Below are 24,225 nucleotides of genomic sequence, written 5' to 3' on the forward strand. Positions count from 1 at the left end.
ACATGCTAGGCTCCCCTGTCCATCACGAACTCCTGGAGCTTGCTCAAAAACTCATGTCCATCGAGTTGGTGATGCCATCTCATACTCTGTCATCCCCTTCTCCTGAAAAGGTTGTGTAAAGAGTTTCTATTTGTCCTCTTTGCTTTCCTAGAGTATCTCCTATTATTTACATCTTGCCTAAGTATGATAGTGGTTTTTCCTGTGGTCATGTATGGATGTGAGAGTTGGACTATGAAGAAAGCTGATTGCCGAAGAATTGATGCTTTTGAACTGTGGTGTTGGAGAAGACTCTTGAGAGTCCCATGGACTGCAAGGAGATCCAACCAGTCCATTCTAAAGGAGATCAATCCTGGGTGTTCATTGGAAGGACTGATGCTAAAGCTGAAACTCCAGTACTTTGGCCACCTCATGCGACGAGTTGACTCACTGGAAAAGACTCTGATGCTGGGAAAGGTTGGGGGCGGGAGGAGAAGGGGACGACAGAGAATGAAATGGCTGGATGGCATCACCGACTCTGTGGACATGGGTTTGAGTGAACTCCGGGAGTTGGTGATGGACAGGGAGGCCTGGCGTGCTGTGATTCATGGGGTCGCAGAGAGTCGGACACGACTGAGCGACTGAACTGAACTGAACTGAACTGAAGTATGATAGTGGGCTTCCCTGGTGGCTCAGATGGTAAAAAATCTGCCTGCAACGTGGGAGACCTGGGTTCTATCCCTGCATCAGGAAGATCCCCTGGAGAAGGAAATGGCAACCCACTCCAGTATTTTTGCCTGGAGAATCCCATGGACAGAGGAGCCTGGTGGGTTACAGTCCGTGGGGTCGCAAAGAGCCGGACACGACTGATCGAGTAACACACATGAGTATGGTACATTCATCAAAATTGATGAACCAATTTTGATATACAATATTGACTAAAGACTGTAGTTTACATTAAGGATATCTCCTTATATTGTTTGCTTCCCTGATAATTCAGATGGTAAAGAATCCACCTGCAATTCAGGAGACTTGGGTTCAATCCCTTGGTCAGAAAGATCCCCTGGAGAAGGAAATGGCTACCCACTCCAGTATTTTTGCCTGGAGAATATTATGGACAGAAGAGCCTGACAGACTACAGTTCATGGGATTGCAAAGAGTCAGACATGACTGAGCAACTAAGCATACACACATTTCATATTGCATGGTTCTATTGGTTTTGACAAGTGCAATGTGTAATATGTCCATCGTTGCTGTCTCATACATAATAACTTCATCACCCTAAGAATATCCTGGATTCAACCTATTCATTTCTCTTCCCCGCTCTCATGAAACCTTGTCAGCCATCATTCTTTTTATCATCTCTGTAGTTTTGCCTTTCCCAGTGCAACAAAACTTTTTGACTGAATGTTTCTGACTTTTTGTCAGAAATCTACCTCCCTATAGAGTTTGCCCGTGTATTCATCGGGACTCTGGACCGTTCAATCCTTCTTTCTTCTAACGATAAGAAGAGTAATTCTCAAAGGAGAGTAATTTTGAATAGGACTTCTGTCTCTCCTGTTAGAAAGTTGCAATGGTTAGAAACTAGGATGTGGGGTAGAAATAAAAAATTGTTGGTGTTCAGGCAAAGTAAATGACCCATCATTTGAACATCCGAGCTGCTGTCATCAGACATGGGGCTTCCTGCACTTTTTATCTTAAATCCTTTCACTCTTTTCCTTCACAGAGATCTGCCAAACTTTTGTTGAAACAGTGAGCTGTGTGCTCTGAGGACTAACTTTTGGGAAACAAGTTTCCTCCTGAAGGGCTTCCCAGGTAGCACTAGTGGTAAAGAACCTGCCGGCCAATGCAGGAGACTCAAGAGGCCTGGATTCGATCCCTGGGTTGGGAAGATCCTCTGGAAGAGGGCGTGACAACCCACTCCAGTATTCTTGTCTGGAGAATCCCATGGACAGGGAAGCCTGGCGGGCTTCAGTCCACGGGGCAGCAAAGAGTCAGACACAACTGAGTGTCTAAGCGCACACACACGCACACACACACACACACATGGTTTCCTCCTGAAGAGGGCTGTGACAAGAAAGCTGTTGGATATAAATGAGCAGATTTTGACAGATGTTTTTCATTGCCTAGGAGGACTTTGAAGCTTGGACCATCTTCCTTGCAGCACACAACGGAAGACTGTGTCTCCTTTAGAGACAGGAAACATCAAGGGAACCTCTGGGTACCACACAGCAGCTTAGACAGTGCAGCTGAGAGGCAGTGGGTTCCAGGGAACGGGTTTTTCATTTTTGATTCTCTAAAGACAGACATACGTTACCTTGAGACAGGAGATAGAAGAATCTTTAAAAAAAAAATGTCCTGTTCTTTTGTTTTAAATGCTCTTCCTCTTTGAGTGTTTTTGGATTATTTGCTTAACAATGCACAGTGTTTGTTATCAATCTGAGGAGTAATGGAGAAGAATGTGAAAAACACTCTAAACTGATTTAATGACAAAGATTTTAATGATATTTAGGAAGCCTGAAATTCACCATTTTTGACTTTGCTTTTATCTAACACTTAAAGATGCAGATGACCTTGGAAACATGCTCTTTTTAATTGGCTTTCTGAATCTGTCTACCACCACCTGAGGTGAAAGCTGAAAACAGCTCACTCTATTTTTTTCCTTGCAGTTTTATTGATATATAATTGACATACAGCACTGTATAAATTTAAAGGGTACAGCCTAATGACTTGACTCACATGTTTTGCAAAATGATTGCTGCAGTAAATTTAGTTAATTCCATCTCCTTGTGTATTTACCAAACAAGTATTTTTTCTCTTGTGGTGAAAATTTTTCCACTCTTTTTGAGTAATCATGTAATCATTCTGTCTACAGTGGAAACCCTTCACACTTGCAACCCTCTCTGATCTCAAGAGGTTTCTAAGTTAATCTATCTGATTTTTTTTATGGTAATGTATAATGTTCCACTGAGAGTGAAGTGTTTTAATAAAATCATATATTGTGCATCCCCAGATATGCTGTTTTTGAGTTAATTCCATCCACATGCACACAGAAAGGAGAGCTAGGAGTAGGAACAAGACAATTTCCATTTGTCGTGCCCCCCCTTTTTGCATATTTCTTCAAAGAAACCTCTTGAGATCAGAGATCTGCACACACACACACAAAAGGAAGGGTGGATGCAAATTGTCTTGTCCCTAGTGTCTCTCCTTTCTGTGTGTATGTAGATGAAGTTAACCCAAAAACAATATACCTGGGGATGCACAATATGTGCTTTTATTAAAACATCACTCTCAGTGGAACCCTATCAGTTCAGTTCAGTTCAGTCGCTCAGTCGTGTCCGACTCTCCGCGACCCCATGAATCACAGCACGCCAGGCCTCCCTGTCCATCACCAACTCCCGGAGCACACTCAAACTCATGTCCACAGAGTCGGTGATGCCATCCAGCCATCTCATTCTCGGTCGTCCCCTTCTCCTCCCACCCCCAACCTTTCCCAGCATCAGAGTCTTTTCCAGTGAGTCAACTCGTCGCATGAGGTGGCCAAAGTATTGCAGTTTCAGCTTTAGCATCAGTCCCTCCAATGAACATCCAGGATTAATCTCCTTTAGAATGGACTGGTTGGATCTCCTTGCGGTACAAGGGACTCTCAAGAGTCTTCTCCAACACCACAGTTCAAAAGCATCGATTCTTCGGTGATCAGCCTTCTTCACAGTCCAACTCTCACATCCATACATGACCACAGGAAAAACCATTGCCTTGACTAGATGGACCTTGGTTGGCAAAGTAATGTCTCTGCTTTTTAATATACTATCAAGGTTGGTCATAACTTTCCTTCAGATAGATTAAAATTCCACTTTTCTCTGTCACCACAAACTAAAGCTGTTTAGTGGCTACCACACCCTTGGTACTCTTTTGTTTTTTATTTGGATATAAATGAGAGTCCAGTATCCTCGTCCCTTTCTATTACAAACCAGAGTTTTAGAACGCCTCTTGAAGATTTTGCTTTTTATAAATAACAATAGCAAAAGTCAATACCTAGATAACTTTTACTGCTACAAACAGACTATCCAGTTGACTTTTATTAGATCTATTGTGATAAATTTTCTAGAAATGTTGAGTTATACAGATACTTATAAGTGCCACTTTTACCTATCAGTATAGTTTTACAGATCGTTCAGTTTTTCTTTTCGTTAGATGCTTTGCTTCCACCAGTGAAAGATATTTTTAAATCATGTTGGAAGTTGAAATCTAATATGAAATGTTGACCCAACAGGATACTGGCCTTCTTGAGGCTTTCCTGCTAGGATTACTCCTCAACGATTTAGGAATGCCATTCACTATTGCAGGCATTCCTCATGCCCTAAAACTGGCCACCCAAGCGTTAGGACAATGAGATTCATTGTCTGTGAAGAAAGGTCACAGGTTGTTTTATTAGTTGATAAGATACTGGGTGTAAGATGACAGTTTAAAATCTAAATATCAGCAAACAAATAAACAGAGGGCTTGAAAGGCCTTCTAACCTTTGCTCTAGTCAACCTGAGATGTGTAACTTCTCAATGGTTAAATTTTGAGAAGCAACAAAGTAGGGTTAAGAATAAAGAATATTAATAAAGAATATTAATAAAGAATAAAGAAACAGACATGATGCTTATCTTCTTACAGTAATTTTTAGGATTGTTAAGTACATTAAATGAATTTAGAGACACAAAACATTTACTTTTTTTTGGTTAATTTGAATGTTATTTTCAGTGGTTAATGAGTAATCTTCAGCAATTTATGTATTATAACTTGGCTGCTGTTTCCAATTTCCAATTGTGAAATTATATAGTCATTGACTTACTGGTGCAAAGAAATTGCTTCTTTTTCAAAGAGAGATAAAATTAAATAAATAATGCCTATATTGGCGTCCCTTGCCTTGTAGAAAGACTGGACTCCACCAGGGGATATCCAAAATAACTAACTTGAAGTTCTTGAAAAAAGAAGCTATTTTCAATTTATTGTATCTCTTCTTAAAATAATTGGCAGTCCCATTTTGGCTGTGTATGATCTAAATATTCCTTTCTTTTCTGGGAATTTGTCATAACTCTGTTCAGAGGTATAAATATGCCCTACCTCACTTAATCTCTGTCCTAACTTTCTCATTCCTTGTGAAGGATGTCAGTTTTTCCATGACATAATTTTATGAGTAATGACTAATATCCTATTTCATGTCTCAAAAGCTCATTTCCCAGTTAGTGTCTTCATCAGTACATGGACAGAGACCAGTAAGGGGTGTGCTAATGCAAAAACTGAAACGTGAAGTATCTTGGTATTAAGTGTGTAATTGTAAATCACTTTGAGGGTTGCCACAGTAATAAAGTAATACTGTCCTGCTTCTTAACTTTATGGAACATTTCAGTCAGGTGGGGCCAAATACCATGTCCCTATTTACCATCCTGTATTGGAAAAAATATAAATATGGATTTGCTCATTTGCAGATAGCCCTAGCAGTGGGACCCAGTAGAAAGTCTGAAGACTTGTATGAAGTGTATTCCCTTGGAGAAGGGAGCTTGTAATGAAGGTCGCAGAGTGCCCAAGAGACATTCCTGAGGAAGATGGCAGAAGGCTCTAGATTCTAGTTTTCTGCGCTCCAAACTTTATCTGTAACCTGAGAGAAGTCACTGCAATCTCTGTGGACTATAGCTTCCTCATCTATATTACCTCTTGGTAATATAGATGTTATTTTGGTTTTAAAAGGACATGAATTTGTTCACTGAACCTGATCTGTAGAAGCTTACCTGAGACGCTATGTACTGGGGGTCTTTGGGAAAATGCAGATTTCCAGGTAAACAGTCACAAGGATGTTTTTAGAGTTCAAATAGACACAGACTGTGAAATGCTAGACTTGTGACTAGTTTATTAACTGGGAAATTCTGGCATTTAAGTGTGACTAGCCCTTTTGTGTGTTGATTAATCACAGACCCCAGAGGGTATAAGTGAAGAACAAAGGATTCAGGAGTTGACTGCGATGGAAGAGACCAGGATAGCAATTCTGAACAACCTTGAGGAACTTGAACAAAAAATCAAAGATATAAATGACCAGATGGAGGAATCTTCCAGAGAGGTACAAACCATGAGTTCACTTATTACCCTCTCCCAATTTTCTTTCTTTCCTTTAGCTTAAATATATCAATACCTCTTAGGGCACAGGCCTTGGGGGGCAGAATACATAGAGGTCAACATGAGCAAATATTCATGGAATGGGTACATATGTGGGGTATAATTGCCTTTTAAAAATGTTCCTTCTTTCTGTGTTTTTATTCATCCAACGAGATAAATATATGAAGCCATTTTTAATGTATGTTATATAACTGACTTTGTCTTAACTGGTGTATGCTTTCTGACCTGCTTCAAGATCTGTCAGCTGAGGTATCATATATTTAGACGTTTAAGCTCAAATCCAACAAACATTTTTGTAAGCATGTTAAGTATGAGTTGAGTATCATCTTGGTACTGTGGGGGGATTTACATGTGAATCAATCATAGACCTCACTTTCCAGAGGTTTGCAAACCTCTAGCGGAGAAGGCAATGGCAAGCCACTCCAGTACTCTTGCCTAGAAAATCCCATGGACGGAGGAGCCTGGTAGGCTGCAGTCCATGGGGTCGCTACGAGTCAGACATGACTGAGCGACTTCACTTTCCCTTTTCACTTTCACACATTAGAGAAGGAAATGGCAACCCACTCCAGTGTTCTTGCCTGGAGAATCCCAGGGAAGGGGGAGCCTGATGGGCTGCTGTCTATGGGGTCACACAGAGTCGGACACGACTGAAGTGACTTAGCAGCAGCAGCAGCAGCAGCAGCAGAGGAGACAGATATATACAGTATAACTACAGTTAAAGAAAAGGGTGATTTTTTTCATACCTTCATGGAGTGAGAAGGAGGCACTCATTCTGCCCAAGAAGGATCTTCATGTCTGTTCTCACAGCTGATGCAGACAGGCCGTGTGTGGAAGGGAATGCTCATCTGTCATGTACAGACCCTGAAAGCCCCTGCTGGCTGGCATTGCTGGAAATGCAGTGCTTGCATGATGGACTGAGTGTAGTTTTCACTTTCTGTGCTCTCGGGACAAACAGAGATGGTGACTGCTCCCAAGATGGTTCACACTTGAGCCTGAATCTAAGCAAATAGGCAAAATTACCTTGAGAAGTAAGCGAAAAGATGGGGAGGGTATCATAGAAAAATTAAAATAAAAGATAGCTAGTGTTCTTAGCAAGTATTTTCTGGCCTCCCTACTTTCTCATATAAGAATTCTGAGTCTCACATGGACTCTCTGGAGTGTTTTCTAGGCTCCATAATCTGACTGTACTTTTTGCAATTTGTACCTGTTAAAAATACACCTTTAAAGGAGGCAGCTGGAAATTTCCCTGAAGGTGAAACATTTCTGAGCTTTGTTTGTGTCTTCAGCTGGATATGGAATGTGCTCTCTTGGATGGAGAACAAAAATCGGAAACAACTGAACTTATGAAAGAGAAGGAGATTTTGGATCATCTAAACCGGAAAATCACAGAACTGGAAAAGAACATTGTTGGTGAAAAGACCAAGGTAAAAAGAAATTATATTTGATACAAATTTTTTGGGCAAAATGGTGGTACCATTGATTAAATTTAAATGTTGTATGAATTGTGGTTTTGGATTTGTGTGTCATGTTCCGGGAGACAGTGACACTAGAAAAAAGTCTTCAGATGAGGTAAGTTGTTGCAGACTAAGAACTGTCAGGTACAGAGCAGCTGATGCTGAGATAGTAGAATTGCTTAATTTTTGAGCTGATGTTTGTGGCAGTTTATCCCTCGTGAGATGAGTGAATTGCTTTTTTCCATTAGCCTTTCTGCTCTTCTGATTCCACTTTTTTTAAAAGAATTATTTTAGTACTTTGGAACTTCTTTACTACTGGTGCCCTGCACGGATGGCTTAAGCATATTCAAATATGGTTGCCTCATTTCTTTTCATTTTTCTGTGTACTAAAAAGGTGAATGGGAACCATTCATCCCATCTGTCTTGCCTTGCCATTGGTTTCAATGCAAGTGCACCGCTCTTAGAAAAATACATTGGGGTTTTCAGGGGATCCTCACACACTGCCAAGTGCAAACTATGAGATACAGTTGACACTTATTTTGGAAAAAGTTTTACTTACATGTTTTAGGCCACAGCCTAAATGTTAGCTGATCCCTCCTAGGGAATATGAAGAATTACTTGCAGTTTTTAGAATTCAGGGTAGTAGTTGGGCTTTTGGTTTTTGTTGTTGTTGTTTTCTGTTTATTTTTTCTGGAAAATATTTCATTTACTGTCATCTCAAATTCTAAGTCAGTTACAGCTAAACTAAGCCTAAATTAAAAATTAAAATTACAATTTGGAAGAAAGAAGCAAATGAGCTTTAATACATTCTTTCTTGATCATCGAGTTCTCCTTTAATGAGAAAAAGAAAAATAATTTCAGTTTGAGTAAATTCCACTGGTAATATGCGGAGAGGATTTCTGCTGCATGTGGCTTCCTTTTTAGGCTTCTCTTCGTTTGAAACCTATAAATAAGGGCATTTGATCTTGGTGCCAGAGAGTGAGCTCAAAAAGATATTGTCAGAAATTAAAGTCAGATTAAAAGCTACATATCAATTTCTTGGTTGCCTGCTTGTCAAGATTAAACTGCACATCTTTTTCATGTTAAAGTTTATGTATGTGCCTTTGAGCCCCAGACTTTGAAACAGTAAAGAATCCATTTGGGTAGTGGACATATTTTTCTTTAAAAGCTCAAAACCATATGAAAGCGTTGATCGTCTAGTTCTGCCGAACAGGAATATTATGGTTTTCAAAGATTCTGAACTGATACACCAAGAAACTTCTGTTGGAGGCATCAGGTGTCTTTGTTTTGGTGCTTACTAGTATTTTACTGTTTATGTCAAACTAGAAAGCTTGTGGGACATAGGAATGGGGTATCAGATTCTCTGTGAACCTGTCTGCCTTCCCCATCCGTGTAGTTGTTTATCTTTGTGTAACCCATATATGACACAGCCTATAAATTCTATACACAAAAGTGAAGTAAGTTGAGTGAGTGCTAAATCTCACTTTTCAGGGCCAGTTGTGTTATATTCTCCAGACCTAAGGTGGAGATGGAACTCTAGTAACATGGGTGGAAACAAACAAAGAGGAGGCTACTTACATTATTGTTCTTTATTGTATACTTCCTATTATTATTTTGAAGAGAGGGGACAGTGGGGGCTTGAAGTATAGCACCAGCTCACGCAGCTGTTAGGGGATTAGTTGGTCTCGGAAGGTGGGATTATTGTCTGTCATCACATGGTATGAAAAATGACAGAAACTGGATTTGGGTGAGAGATTCCAGGGGAGAACAAGGGAAGTGAAAACAGACTGGGCTGGATGATGTTACTGCATATTCCTGACAACCAAACTCAAATAGAGACTGAATACCTTTTGGCAGCATCACTGTTTCTCAAATAAAGTTGCTCTACTGTTTTATGGCATATCTATTTCATACCTTCACTCTGTTCAGACTTCTAGTCCAATTTCCTCCCCTTGGCTCTGAGATGATCTCACCACCTACTTCACTTAGAAATTAGAGCATCTCATCTTCACAAAGAAAGGCTCATGTGTGTGAGTGCTAAGTTGCTTCAGTCATGTCTGACTGTTTGTGACCCCACAGGCTATAGCCCGCCAGACCTCTCTGTCCATGAGATTCTCCAGCCAAGAAAACTGGAGTGGGTTGCCATGCCCTCTTCCAGGTGATCTTCCCGACCCAGGGATTGAACTCGAGTCTCTTATGTCTCCTGCATTGGCAGGCAAGTTCTTTACCACTAGCACCACCTGGGAAGCCCAAGGAAGGCTCTTTTCCCCTCAAAGACCAGTTCCTTTGGATGTGCCCATGGTACCGTCCCACTGTCTAGAGGTTTTTCAGTCCTTCTGTTCCCAGCTCCCCCCAGCCACTCCCTCTTTATTGGACCCGTACTGCCAGTATGCCAACATTATTATTTTTAAAAGTTGGTTCAGGATGGGGAACACATGTCCACCATGGCTGATTCATATGAATGTATGGCAAAAACCACCACAATATTATAAAGTAATTAGCCTCCAATTAAATAAAATTTAAAAACAAACCAAAAAAATTATTATTATTATTTAAAAATAAAGTTCCTTCCAGCAACTATCTCAGCTAGTTTCTCTTCAGCATAGTCGAGCTTTTCAAACAGTTTGCTCAGTACACTGTATGATCTCTTGCTCGGTTAACCATTCCTCCCATTCTTGTTCCACTGCTCCATCAGATTTGCTCCTGTTCATACTACTACCTTAGTGCAGCCTAACCTACATACTGGGTGCTTTTCAGCCCTCTTATGAGCACACTTCTGTTCAGCATTCAAGATAAGGGACAACTCTTTTCCTAGGCCCTACACCCTACCCAACCCCTTTGCCTCCAGGTACCGCACTCTTCTGGCTTTCCGTCTTGTCCTCTTACTTTTCTCTCTGACATTTCCGTCTGAGTTCCCCTTGCTTCTTCCTCTGCCTTTGCCTAGCCAGTTGTTAAGAGTGTCTCTGATCTGAACCACCTTCTTCTTTCTTCTTTGATCTTTTTTCTGGGAAAGATCAAACTTTCCCAGAAGTTCACAGAAAAATTCCTCACCCTCTCATTGGTCTGAATTAAGATATATGCCTTGACTCATTCACTTTTTTGTTTAAAAATTGAGGTGTAATTGACATACGATCTTATATTGGTTTCGGGTATCACCATAATTATTCAATATCTGTGTAAACTGCGAAATGATCTCCACAGTGCGTCTAGTTAACACCCGCCATCTCTTGCTGAGAACTCTCTGCTCTTGTATTTTCACGTTCTTTTATGGTCACAGCTTCAAATAACCTGTGTGCACTGGTGACTGTCAAATGTATGTCTTTAGTCCACAACCTTTTTCTGAACTTCTGACTCATATCCTGTAGCCCAGCTGATATATCCACTGAGATATTTCTCAGGTATTTCCAGCTGAACACTCCTCACTGAACTCTTGATCGCATGCTTCCCTTTGCCTTCCATACACCTCCCCTACTTCCAATCCTGTTCTTCCTCTCGTTTTCGCACCAGGAAATGGCATCTTTATACACCCATATGCCCAAACAGAAACCTGGAAGTAGATCTTGATATTTCTTTCTCTATCAACCCCACTTCTAATTGATTACCATGCTATTTTTCAATTACTTTAACTTTTCTGCATCTCCCCTAATAGCATTCTCTTCAAAATCATCAACATTTCCTTTTGAGTTCCATTTCCATTTGCTTCCCTTCAGCCCATTTTCTTCACAGCAGCCAATGTGACTTTTTAAAAATATAAATTAGGTCACATCATTCTGGTTTGTATTCCCCTGTGTTTTATATGAGCCTAAATTCCTTATCTGTCCTGACTGTTTCTATTCCTTTTCTCCCCTCTTCACATCACTCACATGGTGGCCTTCTTTCTATTTGTTCAAAGATACACCCCACCCTCTGCCCCTGCCAAGGTCCCTTGCAGATCAGCTTGCCTTGCCTGGAATCTCCTTTCCCATATTCTGTGTCTGGTTGGTTCTGTCTTTCAAGGCTTGAGCTCAGTGTTAGTTTTTCAGAAAAACTCTACCGGCCCTTTCCAGCTCAGATGATATGCTCTCTCTTGTTCTGTCAGTCCTTTCACAAATCACATTTTATCATTTATATTTGTTTCGGTTTTGTTAGATATTTATTTCCCTCTCTAGCCTGTGAAATAGAGGTAGGCACTGTTATCCACTGTTTATCCAGCTCATAAGAGGTGCCAGAATACCGCCCAGTATTCTTTGGGAATATTGTCCTTGGATCTTCTGCTAACGGCGAGTCCTGGCTGAGTCTGAACAGAAACATGGAGCCAAACACCTGCTCAAGAGCTACGTGCAGCCAAGTTTCAGGACAGCTGGGATGGTCTGTCCAAGTGCTCATGCCAGGCAGCTCGTAATCACGCTGCTCATCGAGCCAGGGCGTAAGACAGAAGAAGGAAGTAGCCTTTACCCTTTTGGATCTCATTTCCTTTCCCATACACCTGTTGCTGTTGTCAGATATAAACGGTGGAATGAGAAAACCAAAACCTGAAAAGATATCCCTGTTGGGCAAAACTCCAATTCAGATGTCGGCAGCACATCCTGTAAGCCTGGCTCTCATTTTTTGGAGACAAGGCCTGGAGCCATAGGAGAAAAGTTTAATATCACATCAGAGTTCAAATCCTGGTGTGAAATTATCGACATTGTTTCCTTGGCTCTCAAGATCAGACTTTAATGTTATCTCTTTTAGCTTGTTTGGGAACTATCATTCTGTTTTCCGTGCTTAGTATAAATTGGTGTATTTCATAGGTGACCACTATTTATTATATGGTACTATACTATGCTCACTTGTGTCCAACTCTTTGCAACCCCATGGACTCCATGGAATTCTCTAGGCCATACTGGAAGTGGATAGCCTTTCCCTTCTCCAGGGGATCTTCCTGGATTGAACCCAGGTCTCCTGCATTGCAGGCAGATTCTTTACCCGCTGAGCTACCAGGGAAGCTCAAAATAAAAACTCCAGGCATAATAATATATACAATATAAAATATAGACAGTCTTTAATTATGTATTTGTTGAATACATATACATACATATATGCATTGTATATATATGTACATATACATATACGTGTACATATACACATGTGTGTACATGTGTGTATATGTACAATACATATCTGCAGTAGCTCCCTGGACGGCCCTTTCATTGCCCTTATGGGTACCATTGTCAAGCCCATCAGTGTGCCTGCTTCCAGGTGGCTCTAAGCTGAAGGCCATCTGCCTGTTGAGTTCTCAGACAGAGGCCACATCACAAATAGAGTCTCTATGAGCTTGGATGAACCCCCCAAAAATAGAAGGATCAGGCTTGAATATAAACTCAAAGGGGATGTTTATTTGAAGCTGTAAGCATAAAGCTATAGTATTTGCTTAGAGCAAGAGAGAGGAGAGAGACTTGTTAACCTCTGCACTGGAAAACTGTTTTAGTTTGATGGGCTTGGTGACTGGGAAGCCACCAGAACTGTGAAGCTTAGTTTGGGCAGAGCTGGAACAGCTTCCCTCCCCCAGCACTTCCACTCTCTAAAGGCAAAGCCTCATTTGGGCAACTGCTGGATGTATTTCTGCATTTGTTTATGTCCATTTCCCTTCTGTCTTTGTCTATTTCTGACAACATAAAACATTCAGAACCGAAAATAGCTTTTCAGTGTCTCTATTTTTGGATTATCTTCTCATTCCTGCTCCTGAGCATATGACAATCAAAAGTTAGTTGTATGAAATTAAATAAAATGGTTAAGGAAAGGCTTTGCTCACATAGTCTTGTTGAAGTCTTTCCTATCACCCAGATGGGTCATCACAAAGCTCAAACCATCCTTCTGTTTAAAGATCTGTCCTCACACAGATAGATTGTGAGACTTTGTAGCAATCCTGGTCTGCATACTTTTGTAGCTAAACACACTTAAATGTGGGAGCTGAAGCTTAAATCACTCCATGCCATGCCCCTTGTTCCTGAGTGAAATTTCTTTCAATTAGTTGACCATAAGCCTCATATCTTAAGTGGTTAATTGTATTTTCCATTATCGTCTTGCCAAAGTACCTGTTACTTCCTCCCCATCCTTCCTTCTGAGCCAGGAGAAGACTGAGCCTGCCTAGAATTCCATGCAAAGTGTTAATGCCTCTTGGGTGCAGAGCCGCTGCCAAGTCACAAGCAGTGTTCAGAAGAGACCCAGCCCTTCCCATGCCTCTTTCTTACATTTCAAAGTTAGCTCCCTGTTTAGAGGAAGTGGAAATATATTGTGGGATTTGGGGATTAAATTAACAGGATTCCAGATTATGGTGATTTTTTTCGTGATGATTGTTTGATTACATAAATTCATAGCGTTCTGATTTTCTAGTGTTTTCTACACTAAACATCCATCAATTGTGCAATTAATATGTCAAAATCAACAGAGAAAAAATCCTCTGAAGATAACATAAGAATGTGCCTCTCAAGAGGGTTTTCAACAATTACCATCTATGGACATAGGTCCATAATCTTTCCTCTACAATTCTGAAAAGTTTTGTAGGGGAAAACATTTTTTTTTTATAAGGTTGGCATCAAAACTTATGGTTGCAAAACTTGACTTGGACTGATAGTCACACTTGATATGAATATTCATAAGTGGCAGAAGAAACAGAAGTATATTTGATTATAGAGTATTGCCCCAGACCTCACTGAAAATGCCATACAGTATACGCTTTATAAACTGTGTTCAGTTCAGTTCAGTCGCTCAGTCGTGTCCCACTCTTTGCGACCCAGTGGACTGTAGCCTACCAGGCTCCTCCGTCCATGGGATCTCCAGACAAGAGTACTGGAGTGGGTTGCCATTTCCTTCTCCAGGGATCTTCCCAACCCAGGGATCGAACCTGGGTCTCCCGCATTGGAGGCAGACGCTTTAACCTCTGAGCCACCAGGGAAGTCCATAAACTGTGTTACCTCTATTAAATGCAGGATATTCTGAAACCTGGAACACATTTGGCCTTACAAATTTCAGATAAGTAATTTTGGCTCTAAAACAATTGCCTGATCTTGAACCTCTGAGAATGCATGCCTTTCAAACCTCCCCATGTGGTTTAGGAACTGGAAGGAAAGAGACTGGAAGGTGTATGGAGAGGACTTTGAACAGGCCATCCTTAAAAATGATGGCTTAGAGGGGGCTTCCCTGGTGGTTGAGTGGTAAAGAATCTGCCTGTAATGCAGGAGACACAGGAGACTTGAGTTTGATCCCTGGGTTGAGAAGATCCCCTGGAGAAGGGCATGGCAACCCTCTCCAGTATTTTTGCCTAGAGAATCCGCATGGACAGAAGAGCCTGGTGGACTACAGTTCAGAGACTTGCAAAGAGTTGAACATGACTGAAGTGACTGAGCTCGCACCCATGAACCCTTAAAAATGATGGCTTAGAGGGGCTTCCTTGGTGACTAAGTGATAAAGAGTCCATCTGGCAATGCAGAAGACACGGGTTTGATTCCTGGTCTGGGAAGATCCCCACGTGCTGCAGAGCAACTAAACCCTGCTCCACAACTATTGAGCCTGTGCTGTACAACCTGGAAGCCTCATCTCCTGAGCCCACACACCCTAGAGCCTCTGCTCCGCAACAGGAGGAGCCACCACAATGAGAAGTCCTCGCATTGCGTTGAAGAGTGGCCCCTGGTTGCCACAGCCAGAGAAAAGCCCAGGTACAGCCACTAAGAACCAACACAGACAAAAATAAATAAAGTGATACATTTAAAAATTATTAGCTTAGGTATTTGGAGAAGGCAATGGCAAGCCACTCCAGTACTCTTGCCTGGAAAATCCCATGGACGGAGGAGCCTGGTAGGCTGCAGTCCGTGGGGTCGCTAAGGGTCAGACACGACTAAGCGACTTCACTTTCACTTTTCACTTTCACACATTGGAGAAGGAAATGGCAACCCACTCCAGTGTTCTTGCCTGGAGAATCCCAGGGACGGGGGAGCCTGGTGGGCTTCCGTCTATGGGGTCGCACAGAGTCGGACACGACTGAAGTGACTTAGCAGCAGCAGCAGCAGCTTAGGTATTGCGAATTTTAACATATCTGTGCATCAGTTGCAAACTTGACACAGCGTTTCAAGAAACATGGCTTCAGTATACCTATTTGTGCTGGATTCTGTGCTGAATACTTTGGAAATTACAGATATGAATCTTAATTTTTCAGAAAACCTTTATCAAGGTAATAGGGCTGCCAGGTTTAGGGCTGCCAGTGGATCTTCCCAACCCAGGGATTGAGGCAGTCTCCTGCATTGCAGGTGGAGTCTTTACTTGCTGAGCCACCAGGGAAGCCCCATCTGAAACATATTTAACAGCAGGCTTTCCTCATAGCTCAGATGGTAAAGAATCTGTCTGCAATGAAGGAGACCTGGGTTCGATCCCTAGGTCATGAAGATCCCCTGGAGAAGGAAATGGCAACCCACTCCAGTATTCTTGCCTGGAGAATCCCATGGACAGAGGAGCCTGGCGGGCTACAGTCAATGAGGGTCGCGAGGAGTCGGACATGACTTAACAACTAAACCACCACCATACATTTAAAAAATCATTTGTTATTCATCTTAAGTTTGCATTTAACTGGGTTTCCTCTATTTTATCTGACAACCCTATAAACTAATGAAGTAGGCATCTTTACAGGGTAAACTCAAACCAAATATTAGTTGCTGCTGCTGCTAAGTCACTTCAGTCGTGTCCGACTCTGTAAATTTGTTTTTCTTGGCATTCAAAAATTTTCTGTGTAGTAGTGAAATTCTAATAGAGCCAGCAAGTTACATTTCAGTTCCTTCCTTTGAGACTACAACGTAGAGAAAATTTATTGTTGTCTATTAACCAGAGATCTGACAAAATAAAGTCTTGGATTTTTAAGTTTATTCAAGATTATTGGCAACTCCTGTGTACATGTTCAAATTACTGAGGGTAAATTTATACCTTCTCCTGATCATTGGTATGATTAGAAGAGAGTCATTTTACTTCTGATTTTGAAATTTGTCTTTCCTCTTTGAAAGCATTTTGGTTGTTGGAATCTCACAGTTCTTTGGAGGAGAGGGGTTTACTTGAGGCATTTAATCTAAAAGTAAAAACTTTACATTTGGAATGTTACTTGTAAGAGAGGGCTTTTACACTGTGAAGGCAAGGTTCTCAGGTCAAATACCTTCAGAACAAATTTTGAGGGATTCTGTATTTTGTCCTAAGTCTTCATCACAGAAATCAAATTTTAGTTCATTTTGTAGTTCTTTGGCTCTCACATTATTCTGGTTGGCTGAATAAGTGATTATGGTTGCATATGAGAAAACCTGGAAAAGTTTTTTAAATGTTTCATCCCTAGCCTTACAAGTCTGGGAAATAGTATATTTAAAAGCTCTCCCAGTGTATTCTAATGTGGTCAGGGCTGATAAGCACAGAACTAGCTAGACTGTACTTCACAGGGACAGTGATCAACTTACCTCTTTTCTCTTTCTCTAGTCCGTTTATAAATATTTACTGGCTGAGTGAATGAACAACTCACTGTGAAAGCAGATGTAGGCCCAGCTCTATACAGCACTTTTTACTTTCACTTGCTGGTGAAAAGTTTACCTTTGGCCCTGTATACACTTTAGGAACATCAGTCTTCAATACGCAAAATAGGCAGAATCTGGCAATGAATTTATAACCCAGCTGGATTTTTGCCAGTCCATGTACAGAAGACAAGGCAATTGGAAAACAACGGAGGCAGCCGTGCCTCTAGGGAAGTCATGTTCTGGTCTTTTTAAAATAGTTGCCCCTCTGTACATCTGCATCTTCTTGGACTGTTCTGATTCCTGAAAAATTAATCTTATTCTTTCAATAAAGTAAATTTGTTAAAAATATTAAAAGTGCAGTTTAATTCATTTATTTCCTGAAAACGGATATATGAATCTAAGAAAAAATGTGTTCTCTCCCAATGTGATGTGGCAGCCTGGATGGGAGGGAAATTTGGGCGAGAATGGATACGTGTATATCTATGGCTGAGTTCCTTCACTGTTCACTGGAAACTGTCACAATATTATTAATCAGCTATGCCAAATAGAAAATAAAAAATTTAAATAGAGAAAATAGCGCTGTGCTGTGCTATAGTAATTAGAATAGGTGACATTACCAGTTTGAATCTGGGGAACGAGGATGATACCCGGTGTTAATATGTTACATGTAAAAAGCTAGATCCCTGAACCCTGGAATGTCATGTAATATGTCCCTCTATTTTACCTTCACTGTAGAAGGTGATACTTTCAGCTCTAATCAACCACTTGCCTAGAGCTAGTTTTTCTTTGAAAACTTCCTGGACAATAATTAGAAGAGAGGTATATTCACTTCTTTCTGGCTCAGCTGTTGGTCTATGTTGGCTCTTGTAGGAGTGATATCACCTCCGCGGCCCCCTGTGATTTATAGCCGGGCCCATCTGCCACTTGTCCCTCTTTCATCCTTCCCTCACTTCCTCTGTCCTGGCTTTAGCCCCATTGAGCCTTCGCTCTAAGACCGAGGCAGTGGCCACAGCACCACTGATAACCACAGAGAAGCCGCAGGCGGCTTTGATGGTGCCTGCTTGCGTAATACTTGTAACCGCCTCCTTGTGTGGAATTGCCAAACGTTTTGAGCACCTCAGAAGGAAGGCACTATGTAGACACAAGGTATGTTTTACTAGTTGTTTATTTGTGCTTATTGTTAACAGTTTAAAAATTAAGAGCATTAGCAGAATAGTTGGGCAATTTCTTTGGAGTTGAGACCTGTGTTTTAGGCCTTTTCATATTAGATATCATTTCAGTGTTTTCTATCATATATGATTTAAAATTTTAGGGCTTTGCACATTTGCTGTTTGATTTGGAATAAATAATTTTCTTACTTATTTACCTTTCGGTTTGAAACTGGAATGGGTACAAATTTTGGCGATACAGTACCTAGAAATAGAATTCTTTGTGGATAAAATTATTTTGCTATGTAAATAGGGCAATCTCTGATTTGCAAGTAAGGGAAATAGCACATTTTCTTAGCCAAAAGACAACAAGTGTTCTGTATTGTTGGTTTTGTTAAGGGAGAAAATGATTAATTCTGAAGCTAAAGACTAAATCTGACTGGTACTAGTATATTCAATTTTCTGTGAGGTAACACTTGAGAATGCTTTATTCTGTGAAAGACACCATTGCTTTTTCTCACTCCTACACAGCAGCTGTGCATAGTGAGCATGCTTCACATTAGACTCAGGAAACTTCCTTTCTTTTTTTTTTTGTGAGATCTTAATTCCCAGACCAGGGATTTAACCTGGGCCCTTGGCAGTGAAAGCACCAAGTCCTAACCACTGAACTGCCAGGAAGTTCCCTTTTAGGAAACTTTCTTTATTGTCTGCTAAAGTCTAAGTTGTAGAATCATTTTTAGGCTGATATATGAGGTAAGAGTCTCAGTTTTATGACTTCTAGATTTAATCATTTTGAGAAAAAAAGGTGCTTTTAAATCAAAATATACATTTCTAAAATGCCCTCAAAATTTTAAAATGTAACCCAAAAGTGGAGACTCAAGTACACTGGTGTAGGTATTGATGTCATATAGTTTTAGACCTAAAATATAACATCTTTTTTAAAGAATTTACATGTATGTTTACATAGGAAATCATGACCATTTGGATGAAGAAAGTAGTATAAATGTATAGGGCCACTTCAAATCTTCATCCTTCAAAAAAATTTTTTTTCTGTAATATGCTTGGAAGCCAGCTTTATTTCTACCAAATCAGTAGTGAACATAAGAAAGTCAAGTGGTGATAGTTTGCTTATCGAAGGGTCAGGGAACAGTGACAGAAGCAGGGAGATGTCAAACAGAATGCAGCTTTTCTGGTAGGGCCGCTGAAAGGGAGGAACCTAAAGGCATTGGCCGCCTGCGAATGCAGGAGATGCAGGTTCGATCCCCAGGTTGGGAAGATCCCCTGGAGAAGGAAATGGGAACTCATTCTAGTGTTCTTGCCTGGAATATCCCATGGAGAGAGGAGGCTAGCGGGCTACAGTCCTTGGGGCGGCAGAGTCTGATACGACTGCGCACACACGCCTCAACGGGTGGTGGTGCTACTGTTCCACTGAAGTTTTTAGTTTAGGCTGAGAGTGTTACACAAGGGGAGAATTAGGTCTGAAAGTTACTTCAAGGGTCCAGAGTATCATAAAAGGAACATAAGATGGGAAAAGTGACACTAAACAGACTGGAGCTTTGTTTTTCAGTTTAAGAGGCAGCCTTATAAGACTGTGTAATAGTGTATTACAGTATTTGCCTGTTACACCCTGGAAAACATCCAGGGTCACTTTGGAGTGTGTGACTGGGAGGGATGTAGTGCTATCTTCTCTTTTCTCTTCTGTTCCCTGACTCCTTTACTTTTTTCCATAGCCCTCGTTTCAGTTATTTTTTATGTCAGTCTTTGTAGGGAAGTCCTTATCTCCATAATAAATGACACACCTTTGGTGTATCTAAACTGTCTAACAAGTCTTCCTTTTGCTACTTTGTCAGCCTTGCATTTTTACTAGCTCTCTCAATGTTTGAACTAGATGCTCTCCTTGGCAGCAGGTTTTCTAGTTGCTTAAGCTCTGAGGTTTGCCAAAGAGCTGGAACTATTCCAGATGACTGAAGTATCAATTTATGCACCTAACATGCCTCTAACCTGAGAACAAAATTTAAATAATTTCCAAAGTTTGCTTAACACATGCCTTCAGCAAATTGGACTCTGACTGTGCTCAAGGTGAATACTAGCCATCCTTTGTTTGGTTCCCTGGCAAGTGACTCTTTGCAGGGCTATCTTAGGAATTTGGTTGGCATTTCTTTTGTTCTTTGTTCACCATTGACCAACATGACTGTTGCTTCCCCTGCTTTTGTAACATGGTGGCAGGAAGGAAGGGAGGAAGGAAAGATGGGGATCGGTGCCAATACCCGATGGAGTGGGCTGAGTTTGGAGAATGCAGAAATGGGGCCCCTTGTCTGTACTTCCACTTAGACCCCCTTATCTTAGTCACTAACAAGATATGTTTCTACATTCCTAGGATGTCTGGAGTTTGTGAGTGTTTGTTTATTTGTGTTAACCTTGGGAAATGTTCACTAACGCCTGCTTGGGGTGTGAAGGTAACTTCTATTTTCTGATTTCTGAACTTCAGGAGAAGGTAAAGCTTGATGCTGAAAGGGAAAAACTAGAGAGGCTTCAGGAGCTTTACTCCGAGCAGAAGACCCAGCTGGACAATTGTCCTGAGTCCATGAGGGAACAGTTACAACAACAACTGAAGAGGGTCAGTAGCAAACAGGAATGTGCTAGTTGTTTTTCTGTATTTTTCAATTAAGTTCCACTTACCTTTGACTCTCTCCTTCACATAGCATAAATTTGCATAAACTCTGTTCATTAGATAACGTTTTAAATAGAAATATGCATGCTGACAGTACATATTATTCCTTGCTAATCAGTTATAAAATTCCTTCTTGGAATCCTTCACCTCATTAATAATGCAAAAACATTTTGAGTCCTTCTTTGAAATAAAAGAGAGCTATCACTGATATGTAACCAACAAGACTGTAGCATTTAAATCAGCTGACACTGTTTCCTGCATTCCATTCTCTACTGCATCTTAAGTACTAATTTCCCTTGAATTTTTTCCCCCCAGCTTAATTTTATACCCCTGTCCACAGATTTTTCTATTCTCTGGTTAGCTCAGCACCACTCATCATTTTGTTTTTCTTTTCCTTTCTTATTCTTAGCGGCATTGAACTCGTTAGCATGATCACAATAATCAGACAAGACCCAAGATGCAGGGCATTCAGTACTCAGTCTTCACAATTTTTAAAAATGTTGTGCAGCATAGATTTTCTAATTGAACATTATCAGGTTGTTCTTCGATCTTTAATATTGGCAGTGTTGAAACGACCTTGCTACCTGTCTTCCTAGGTGGATAGTTTTGCAAACACTAGGAAGACCACTTCATATTTCATAGCCTCTTGACAGCTGGGTTGTTTGCTCTAAACAGCAGCCCAGATAGACTGTGACTATGGGGACTCAGTCATTAACAGTTCTGGATCTCTAAAGGAGTATAATAGTAATTTGTCCTAAATAAGGAACATTTTATGATTCCACAAGATTAGAATATTCAATATATTAATATTCAAATTTTATTTGAATATTCAATAAATATTCAAATAAAAATTGGCAAATTCTATTAATAACTTGGAGTCAAGCATAATATAATTAGTTTGCTTAATCTAGATTCTATAACTCATAACTCATGAATTTGATTTTTACTACAAAAGAGGAAAGGAAATGATGCAGACAGCCTATTCCACTAATCGAAGGCAAAGACTCCTTCCTTTTCCTTTCCAAACAGACTGCAAAATTTTTATCATAAAACCCCTTTCTTTAGGAGAGAAAGTGGCTTGTGCTAGCCACTGATGTTAAGAGAAATACTAATTCTGTTTTCCAGAGATGGACAATGACCAAAATGACTCTTCATCAGTCCTTTGGCTTAATCAGTAAAAAGTTCACTTATTTCATGAAAAGTCCATTCATACTGGAGCTTCCTGTGTTATCACAACTCATTTCCCTTCAGACTTCAAACACTCCAGAATAGCACTTCATTACCGAGCTTTCCCCAAGGCATTTAAGCTAAATTCAATAATGTTGATTTTATTACAAGTAACTTCATTAGGTGACAAATCAGACACAAGAGAAAATAAATGAATAGGAAGAAAATAATTTTCTTAGCCTGTATGCAATCTCAAATATATGAGCCAAAACTGTAAAATGATTTTGTGCATACAAGACTATGGATTTATGACTGGGCTTCTTAACTCCTAAATCATTGCTTTAGAGGCAAAATACAGTTTTCATCCAATGTTGATTCCATGGCCTGTGATATAATGTAGTTGATAACTGGGCTTACCAATCATAGAAGTGATATGAGAAAAAAAGGTGAAGATAAATGAGCCTTTCATTTGCTAGCAGAGGCCTGGCTAGGATAGTTTTCTTATGTTTTGATATTTATTCAGCTGAATGGTTGAGTTTGGTCTTTTGATTTAAAAAAAATTCTATTCAGTGATATATACAATTAGGAGACCTTTTTTATTTTCCTCACTAGGTCCACAATTAGTTTATCCTTTACTCTTGGATAAGTCATTCAACCTTTATGGGCCTTAGTATCCTCATGTATAAAATGAGTAGCTTGTACTAGATAATTTTCATTGTCTTTTTTCTAATTCAAAAAAGTATGCAAAAAAGTTTTTGAATATAGCGCATAAAGACAGAGAAATAGTAACACACTCTTAAAAAGTTTATAAACTTGCTTTCAGAGTTGGCCTTGAGCTGTCATAAAACTATTCTTGTAATATCTCCTGGCCACACTTTATCTAACCTCTTCTTTCAGTTCCTCTACTGAAAGAAAGCAAAGAAAATAAAGTTTTGCATGTAAATTTCTGCCATGCATGCTGTGTGCTAAGTTGCTTCAGTTGTGTCTGACTCTTTGCAACCCTATGGACTATAACCTGCCAGGCTCCTCTGTCCATGGGATTCTCCAGGTAAGAATCCTGGAGTGGGTTGCCATTCCCTTCTCCAGAGGATCTTCCTGACCCAGGGATCAAAACCACCTCTCTTAAGTCTACTGTATTAGTAGGCGGGTTCTTTACCACTAGCTACACATTCTCAAAAATGTTATTGGGAAGAAAAAATGACTTTCGCTGAATTTTCTTTAACACATCTGTTTTATTTCACACCGGGCCTTTGAACTTGCAGCCAGTAAAGACTTGTCATATTCTTTTAGTGGAGAAGTTTAGTTAAAATTTTCATTCAACTAGTCACACACTTGACTTTGAGTTTCCTGTATATATTATTCTGTGCTCAATTAAACTACTCCTGCCCCTAAATTCCATCTCTTGAATAATTATTCTTATCTGAAATCTTGTAACAGTTTTTTTTCCCCTCCCAAGTTGCTTTTCTTTCACAGTGTAAGTTTATATACACACGTTTCAGTGCTTTAGATAACTTGATCAGATGATTACATCAGAGGAATCTGAGTGCTGAGCTTAGGTTTAATTTTAAACTTTCCTGCCTAGTGTGCTATTATTTTCATACACTGGTTTAAATATTTACTAAAAATAAATTAGTGACTTTGTGACCTTCATGTGGTTAAAATAACACATGTTGCATATTAACCAGATGTGGGCCAGCAGTTTACTAGCATAGTGTATATATTGTGAGCCATATGCCCACTTTGAATGAAGATTCTTTATAAACGAAAGAAAAAGAAACCTTATTAAAATTTTTGTTTCAGTAACCTTTAGCCACAGGCCAAGATTAATTGAAAGTCTTTAAAAACTTGAATATGGAAGTTTCTGTGAATAAATATATCACTGATGTTTTAAGACTGCAGATATTTTGTTTTAAGACATAACATTAGAGTTACATCTTAATTCCTTTAGTAACAACTAAATTTGGTCCAAATTCATTAATTCCTGTAGAAGTTATGAAATCAGGTATGAAATATCTGATAAATTTGAAATATCTCCCAGTTACTTGAAACCAAAACTGCTTTTCATTTGACCAATTAAAATGCAAAGAAGTTTTGAGAAATGCTGAATGTGTTTTTCATCTTGTTTTTTCTGTTCTTAGGCTTTGAGAATC

The 24,225-nt window shown here is 40.0% G+C and overlaps 1 protein-coding gene across 6 annotated transcripts in view; it reads left to right on the forward strand.

The window, feature by feature from the left end:
- PHLDB2 (pleckstrin homology like domain family B member 2) overlaps positions 1–24,225 on the forward strand; it is a 261,403-nt gene that overhangs the window by 193,039 nt on the left and 44,139 nt on the right. For 5 of the 6 annotated variants that reach the window (XM_055421436.2, XM_055421114.2, XM_055421285.2 and 2 more), the window contains 3 exons: positions 5,936–6,079; positions 7,422–7,559; positions 20,726–20,854. In XM_055421436.2, coding sequence (XP_055277411.2) covers positions 5,936–6,079; positions 7,422–7,559; positions 20,726–20,854 — 411 coding nt within the window. The remainder of the gene's footprint in view (positions 1–5,935; positions 6,080–7,421; positions 7,560–20,725; positions 20,855–24,225) is intronic. The other variant, XM_055421199.2, reaches the window with a different exon arrangement.

Source organism: Moschus berezovskii, chromosome 1, assembly GCF_049115385.1.
Source record: "Moschus berezovskii isolate FMDL1 chromosome 1, NW_MosBer_1.0, whole genome shotgun sequence".
Lineage (NCBI taxonomy): Eukaryota > Metazoa > Chordata > Mammalia > Artiodactyla > Moschidae > Moschus > Moschus berezovskii.